The sequence below is a fragment of the Epinephelus moara genome, chromosome 20, assembly GCF_006386435.1.
Source record: "Epinephelus moara isolate mb chromosome 20, YSFRI_EMoa_1.0, whole genome shotgun sequence".
NCBI lineage: Eukaryota > Metazoa > Chordata > Actinopteri > Perciformes > Serranidae > Epinephelus > Epinephelus moara.
The window spans coordinates 4299950-4308792 of NC_065525.1; the positions used below are offsets into that span (position 1 = coordinate 4299950).

The following is an 8843-nucleotide window of genomic DNA, read 5'->3' on the forward strand; positions in this document are numbered from 1 at the left end:
CTGCTGCATTCTGAATTAGCTGGAGAGTTTTTAAGGACTTACTAGAGCTACCTGATAATAGAGAGTTACAGTAATCCAGCCTTGAGGTAACAAAAGCATGGAGCAAGCAATTTTTCTGCATCTTTTCGGGTCAGGATATGCCTAATTTTCGCAATATTACGCAGATGAAAAAACGCAGTCCGTGAGGTTTATTTTAAATGAGAATTAAAAGACAAATCTTGATCAAATGTTACTCCGAGGTTTCTTACGGCAGTGCTAGAGGCCAGAGCAATGCTATCCAGAGAAACTATATCATCAGATAAAGAGTCTCTGAGTTGTTTGGGGCCAAGAACAATAACTTCAGTTTTGTCTGAATTTAACATAAGGAAACTGGTGCTCATCCAGGTTTTTATGTCTTTAAGGCATTTTTGAAGTTTAGTTAATTGATCAGTTTCTTCTGGCTTTATCGAGAAATACAATTGAGTATCATCCGCATAACAATGGAAATTTACAGAGTGATTTCTAATGATGTTACCTAAGGGACGCATATATAGAGTGAATAGGATTGATCTGAGCACAGAACCTTGTGGAACTCCAAAACAAACTTTGGTACGTAGAGATGATTCATCATTAACATGAACAAACTGAAAACGATCAGATAAATAAGATTTAAACCAGCTTAGTGCAGAACCTTTTAGGCCAATTAAGTGTTCCAGTCTCTGTAGCAGAATTTGATGGTCAATAGTGTCAAATGCTGCACTAAGATCTAATAAAACAAGTACAGAGACGAGTCCTTTGTCTGAAGCAATCAGAAGGTCATTTGTAATTTTCACTAGTGCTGTCTCAGTGCTATGATGCACTCTAAATCCTGACTGAAATTCCTCAAATAAATTATTATCATGGAGAAAATCACACAGCTGGTCTGCGGCTACTTTCTCAGGGATCTTTGAAAGAAAGGGAAGATTAGAAATCGTTCTATAGTTGGCTAACACCTCTGGATCCAGGGTTGGCTTTTTTAGGAGAGGTCTAATTACAGCTACCTTGAAGGACTGTGGTACATAGCCTGTTAATAAAGATATATTGATCATGTCTAATATGTGAATGTTAACTAAAGGTAAGACTTCCTTAAGTAGCCTAGCTGGGATGGGGTCTAAGAGACACGTTGATGATTTAGATAAAGAAATCATTGTGGTCAATTGTTGAAGAGAAATCGTGTAGCCATATCATCGAGTCAAATAGTAAATATTCTAGTGTAGGGATGACAGTTTTGGTTAATTTTGCTTTCCAAAGGCTGACACCCATTAACTGGTAATTAACTGGTTAATTTTTAAGAAAAACAATAAGACTTCAAATACAAGAGGCCTTTCCTTATTGACCCTTTGACTCAGTGAGCTGTAGACATTTCAAATCGCTATCCAATTAACTAGACTTGTTCTATTTACACAAGAGGTAAAACATATCAAGGCCAGTTTTCAGTTTACTCCTCAATTCAAGTGTAAAATATCATATTTTATGTTTTTTGTCCCACCCTCTTGAGATGACTCACCATCATCACAACGTGTAATCATTTGTGTCTGTGTGTCTGTGTGTCTGTGTGTCTGTATGTCTGTACGTCTGTGTATGTCTGTATAGAGTGCTGCTCTGGACAGTGTGCTCTCTTCATTCAGGTCTATATGTGGTGAGGACGCCATCTCATTGGGTCAGGCTGTCAGAGAGCAACACGGCAAAGATGAGTCTGTGCACAGGTCAGTCTCTCACACTATCTCCACAGACACAAAGTCATTGTTTGTTAATGCTGTTTTCAATACTACGCAAATAGAGCACATAAACAAGTTGTGTGGCATTACAAAAAAAGAAATGATACTAATGGTTCACGTCCGCCACAAATTGTCACACCATTAGTGACACCTCACAGAGATGATAATGGTACACACACTGACATTTTAAGCCAAAAACTCGCTTTTCCCTGTCTACACATCGACACTGAAAATGGACTTTCTGAAAAAAGTTTTACAAAAGGCTGCAGTCTGGTGTGGATGAAAGGTCAATACGCATAGAAAAAACTACATATTGAAATATACCCTTGTACATGTGGACTAGGCCTGGACAGTGTTTACTCTTCTTTTGGCTCCTGAGAAAAAAATAAGTGGCTGTTAAATGCTCCACCATGTTCACCAGCAAGTCTCTAACTATGTCTATCTGCTGTTGCTGCTGAGCAGGTATAGTACAGCGGCTTTATCGGGCTGTTTTGTTGAAAACAGCTGCCTGCCGGGTGGAGTCGGTGAAGGGGAAAACACTCTAAACCTAGAAATAATGGCAAACCCCAGTTTTTGAACTCACATGCTAATGTCAGCAACGTGCCATGTCTTATGTAGAGTCCTTGCTGTCACTTGACAAAGATAACTAGGCATGAAAAAAACAAACCACAGCAGCTTGCAATGAAAAGTTGAGACAGATTGAACTTTTGGAGGAACGCAACCCAGTGTCTCACTATGGTGGCCAATCACATATCCAGCAATCAGACCGGAAAGACACCCGCATTCCACACCATATCTAGGATGTGTATTTGTGTATATGTGCAATTTTTGTAGTGCCCAAACAGTGTAATTACATCATCACGTGACCCCCCTCCAGCCCAAAAAGACTTTTTACCATTGACTTACACATCACACCCCCTGCAAAAAGTTTCTTCCACCATCAGGATTTGATGATCCATTTGGATCAATCACACAGAAAGTGTTTTAGCAGCTGAAGGCAGCTTTGAAGCTTTTGTCTCGTTTTTTCTAGAGCACTGTAAACTCCTTGAATTGAAAAAACTTCAACTCAGAGCGGAAAAGCGCCCCACATCACTTCCGCTTGTTTCCCATTGTCCAATTGGATGAATTGGGAGGCGGGCCTTCTGTGGTGGTCATGACAACAAGTTTACAGTTGGTAAACAATGAAGGAGAAAGTGGTAGTAGTTGTTGGATTCTCAGAGCTATACAACTTAACATACTGCAGTTACCACAATCTCAATAGAAAACAACAGGTGTGGAAGAGTATAAGTGCAGTTCTTGAAATGGCTATTATTGAGGTGAAGCTCCTGGACCAACTGCTGTTCTCCCCGCGATCCACCCTGTTTTTTTAAGGGTCTCATGTACCCACACAGATCTCTGTTTCCCTGTGCACAACAAACTATTTGCTGACAGCCTCTCACCCTCAACCAGAGCTACAGCAAGTACCCTTTGCCTGTGCACTTTAGGAACTAGCTACTAATTACTGTGAAATTAATAAAATTTAGAAAAGTTGCTTGGCAACAACAAAAAGGTACAGCAAGCGTTTTTTGTTTTGTTTTTTGTTTTACCTGTGGCATTCAATTTAAAAAAAAAAAAAAAAAAAAAAGGGCAGTCCTTGTGTTTTCCAACCTGCAAAATACTTTCTGTGTGATCAGGGCCTAATGATAGTCAAAATGAATTCTACAGATTTTTTAAGCCAACATAAACAAATTTACAGAAAACAAATACTCAGTTGCTGAGATGGGAAGATCGGCTTTCTCTTCACCCTCCACTCACCCAAGTTACACTCCAACAGCACACAACCCACTGTGCCAGATTTGGTATGAATGCACTCTAACATTACTTAACACCATGAGTCTATCTTTTGACAATGTGCTGTATCACAGAAGAATGTGTTCTTCTATTAGGGAACAGTGAGGGCTCCTACTGGCTTCCGTCTCTTGATTCGTGGATTTTAAAGTTTTTTTGATATGCAGAAAGCCACACAGCAACTCTTTGGCATGGTAGCAAACACTGTCTTTTTCCCCTCGGCATTAAAAGATGAGACAATTTGTGGGGTGCTACCAAAAGGTGCTTTTAGTGGAGAAGTATGTAGAACATTTAGTGAGTTTGTGTTGTATTGCTGCTGTCTAGATGTTGTCCCCCAGATGTGGTGGTGTTTCCTCGTTGCGTGGAGGAGGTAAGCGCCCTGGCCAAGGTCTGCAACAACCACCACCTTCCCATCATCCCCTTTGGCACTGGAACTGGCCTGGAGGGAGGGGTCAGTGCAGTCAAGGTGAGAGAGAGGAAGCCCTTGCATATGTGTGTGTGTAAGCATATCTGTGACTTGATGTATTTGCATTAATACTTGGAAGAAGAAGCAGTAATGAAAGTAATAGATTTTCCAATATTATGTGCACTTGTGTTTTTTAACTGGAGCTAAACCATTTACTGAAAAAGCAAATATGAGAGCAGGGTTGGACTACTTTTCTGGAAATCAACAAAATTTCAACCTGGTCTCTACCAACTCCTGACGGGAAAAAAACTTTTACAGCTTTTTCTCTGAAAACAACACTGATAGCCATGGAAGTGAACAACAACAATGGAAAAACATGTGCTGAAACTCACAAGCTACAAATTTGGGTGATAATTCTCTGTAGTTTCTGCATAAAGAGTGATCCCTTTAAAGGATAACTTTGACCTGGACCATATTTCCCCATGTAAATTGGTCAAAGACACTGATGTGAACAACAATTTTTGACATTGGTCCAGTATTGACTGCGGAACGCGCCGCAATAGGTACATGGGGCAAGTGAAGACCGTCACTGTATGTCCGCTAAAAGTGGTTATTTTCAGCCAAGAACGGCTCAGATTGTTATTAGTATCTGATGTGACCCTTTACCTTTCAGTTGATCCGGTCTGAGTGTTATTGTGTCCTTAAGCAGAAGTTTCGTTCTGAAATATTATGAGATGTCATGAGATGTCACTTGTTGCAGGAAAACAACAGTGGAAACGTGTGAAATTTGGAGAAAGTATAATAATCGGAGTAGTTTATCGAAAATGTATTTTAGTGTTGTCTATCATGGATGGTTATAACCGGATTTCAATCATGTGGATGAGGCAGCCAGAGCTTATTTTACAGAGAAAATGCTGTTCCAAGAGCAGATTTACCTGCTGCAGACGAGTGGAGGTTATGATAATGATATTAGCCAAAGTTATTGTGCTTACATTGCATAACATTACACATGAAAGCATGGCAGGATAACGGCAAAAACAATCAATCAATAAACGATTAGGAGGTGCAAAATATCAACTGATTCAGCACTGATTATAACCAATCTAAATAGATTGATTACCCATTTTCATCAGCTGACATTCATAATGATAAAATAAGTGATCTATATAATAAGTGGTATCAACAAGCTGACACTATCTGTGCCACAGTCTTTGTGCGTGATGGAAAAATATATTTAACCTTTCGTATTAATATGTAAACAGTAAAATAAAAACCCTCACTGCGTTTTTTTCTCTCTCTCCTTGTCCTCTCTTTTTGCGATACTCTGTCACAAATAAATATGGACAGTGATCAAGTTCAAAGGCCTGAGCCATATTGTCAAAATCAGGTAAATAATCATCGATGAAACTGAAAATCTTTTAGACAATGCTAGAATACATTTCTGATATACTACTTCAGGCCTCTGCGTACTCGCTCAATACTAGATAAATGTCAAAAATTGTTGTTCACATCAGACACTTTGACCAATTTACGCAGGGAAATAGGGTCCAGGCTGAAAAATGTTGAAGTTATCCTTTAACATTGTCATGAATGGAAAGTACGAAAATACATGAATTACAGTATGTATGAAGATAGCTAAATGACAGCATAAAATCAGTAACTGCAGTACAGTGGGGAATTAAATACATGCCAAATAGAAAGTATGACAAATGATGAAGCAGAATTCGGGGCCCGGAATTGGGCCTGGTGGGCCCCGACCTCGTCTTCAACTTTTAGACTACTTTTGCTCTTGTCCAAAATAAGTATCTTTAAAACCGAATACTCAGCAGTCAAGGATTCACTGGAGACACGTAGAATCAAGTGCAACTGAGTTTAATGTGTTCGCAGGCAACAACACATACAACTCAATGAGTCAAGCTCCGGAGCAGGACTGAAGTTTTGCTTTCTGTGTGCTCTCTTTTATGCTGGTGAAGATTCTGTCGAATCTCCACCTCTTCTCTTTAATCCTTCCCACATAAGCCCAAACATAATGGTGTTATACATGAACATCAAATCCTATCAGATCCTAGGTACTTTCCACTTTCGTCCTTGAACATCAGATCCTGCATCCAGTACAATACACCAGTGAGTGTGTGTGTGCACATTATGTGGATACATGAAACAATAAACCAAGGTGTGACTGGTTATGATCAAGCAGAGTATACTGCCTGGACATGTATTTTTAAAGGTCAACTGATACTAAAGCATACAGTTGCAATCAGAATTATTCAACCCCCATTGCATATTAGGCTTACTGGCAAAATGTACAATTTGTCAGCTGTTTGCAATAAACAAAGTAGACAAGAACAGTTGAAATAGTTTAATAAAACTAATATTACCATGGTCTTTATCCAAATTCAACACAAAATGCTACTTTTAACCACTACTGCAGTCTCAAAATTATTCAACCCCCTGTCTCAAGCACACCTGGTGCAACTAATCAAGGGCTTCATTAGTTCAGGTGTGCTTGAGACAGAACACATAAATACCTGGACTGGCTAGGGTTTTGTTGAGAGTGACGTTTGATTGCATGTTAGAAATATGGCTAAGTCAAAAGAATTGTCCAAAAAGTTCAGAGAAGAAATCATTGCCTTGCACAAACAAGGAAAAAGATACAAAACGATAGCAAAAGCTCTGAATGTTCCTAGAGATACAGCTGGAAGCATAGTTCGCAAGTTCAAAGTTAAAGGAACAGTGGCTACACTACCTGGACGTGGCAGAAAGAGGAAACTATCAGCAGCTGCCACCAGATTCCTGAGGAGGCAAGTGGTCAAAAACCCTCGAGTGACTGCAAAACACCTGCAGCAAGAGTTAGTGGCAGCAGGCACTGAGGTTTCAGTTTGTACAATAAGGCGCATACTAAACACCGAAGGGCTCCATGCCCGGACTCCAAGACGTACACCACTACTGACCCAAAAGCACAAGAAAAGTTGGCTCCATTATGCTCAAAACCATATAAATAAGCCACAGAAGTTTTGGAATTCTGTTCTGTGGAGTGATGAAACAAAAATGGAACTTTTCGGGCCTGTGGAACAGCGGTATGTCTGAAGGAAGAAGAATGAAGCATATGCTGAAAAGAACACCCTGCCTACAGTGAAGCATGGCGGTGGCTCAGTGATGCTCTGGGGCTGCTTTGCTGCCTCTGGCACTGGAAACCTGCAGCGTGTGGAGGGCACGATGGATTCAGTCAAGTATCAGGAAATCTTAGGTAAAAACGTCGTGCCGTCTGTGAGGAAGCTGAAGCTTGGGCGTCATTGGACCTTCCAACAGGATAATGATCCCAAGCATACCTCAAAGTCTACCAAGGCTTGGTTTCAGAAGAAGAAATGGAAGATTCTAGAGTAGCCGTCACAGTCGTCTGACTTGAACCCCATAGAAAATCTCTGGTGGGATTTGAAGAAGGCGGTTGCAAAACGCACACCCAAGAATATTACTGAACTGGAGGCCATTGCCCATGAGGAATGGGCTAAGATTCCTCAGGAACGCTATCTGAAGCTGGTGTCTGGCTATGCATCACGTTTGCAGCAGGTCATAACAGCAAAAGGGTGCTCTACTAAGTACTGAAGATGCTTGTCATGAAGGGGTTGAATAATTTTGAGACTGCAGTAGTCATTAAAAGTAGCATTTTGTGTTGAATTTGGATCAAAACCCTTGTAATATTAGTTTTATTGAACTACTTAAACAGTTCTTGTGTAATTTGTTTATTGCAAACAGCTGAGAAATTGTATATTTTGCCAATAGGCCTAATACGCAATGGGGGTTGAATAAATTTGATTGCAACTGTAAGACTAAACAGGTACATTACACTACACAAATAACAAATGTTTTTGTGTGGGTCATGGATCCTCTCTCCTGCCCTCAGGGTGGTGTGTGCTTCAGTCTGAGGAACATGGACCAGGTTCTGGATCTCCACCAGGAGGATTTTGACGTGACGGTGGAGCCTGGTGTGACTCGGAAGGCCCTCAATGCCTACCTGCGAGACACCGGCCTGTGGTTTCCTGTTGGTCAGTCACATGCTTAGTTTTCTCTGTATTTTATATTAGATTAGTAAGTAGAACACAGGAAAGTACTGGACACACCAGTGTTTAAAACTGCAACATTTTAAGGCAAATTAAATTAATCCCAATGGAATTACTGTAATAAGTACTTGGAGGGAAGGAGTCTGCACAAATGTTCTGCATCTAGTTTGCGCCATTGACCAGTTGCACACCACATTAGCAGTGCTGAGCTCTGAGAAAACGGAGAGTCGAATGAAGAAAGCTATCATAGTTAATTAGCTGCTGCTGTTATCCAACCTCCCCTGCTAGAGTAACTAATGCTTATCAGTGACAGACGCTAATATTTAAGCACTGGTCCCATGGGACAACAAGCCCCTACATTTTTTGGCTAAAGTACATTTTTAATGGCCAAGATGTAAACTTATAGACAAACAATTGCCCACAGAAGAGGCAATTCAATGCAGCTTAAAGGGATAGTTCAACATTTTGGCAAATTCGCCTATTGCCGTAATCCCTATAGTCATATGAGTAGGTACATTACCTTTAATTGTCAGTGCGTGCTGTTCTGAGATCGGTGGGGCAGAGCTGCCCGCTGAAGTGGAGGTGAACGGTACAGGTCCCTCTCTCCCTCAAAACTAATCAAATACACCATCAAATGACTCCAAAACGCTCTAGTGGAAAACACATGGCTTGCGCATTCCCCACGCTTTGAAATAATAATGTATAATTAAGTAACATTACGACACATGAAGCAAATACTCGGAGCTACTTTCTTGAGTAAACCACTGGGCGGAGTGACACAGTGCGCAGCTGAGACAGTGCCGTTGTTATTGCTTG

The 8843-nt window shown here is 40.6% G+C and overlaps 1 protein-coding gene across 2 annotated transcripts in view; it reads left to right on the forward strand.

Moving 5' to 3' along the window:
- The window catches only part of ldhd (lactate dehydrogenase D), a 30633-nt gene that overhangs the window by 2725 nt on the left and 19065 nt on the right, over positions 1 to 8843 (forward strand). For both annotated transcript variants that reach the window (XR_007571775.1, XM_050072260.1), the window contains exons 2-4: positions 1612 to 1724; positions 3888 to 4029; positions 7871 to 8012. Coding sequence is in view for 1 of the 2 variants with exons in the window: in XM_050072260.1 (XP_049928217.1) it covers positions 1612 to 1724; positions 3888 to 4029; positions 7871 to 8012 (397 nt within the window). In the remaining variant the exon portion in view is untranslated. The remainder of the gene's footprint in view (positions 1 to 1611; positions 1725 to 3887; positions 4030 to 7870; positions 8013 to 8843) is intronic.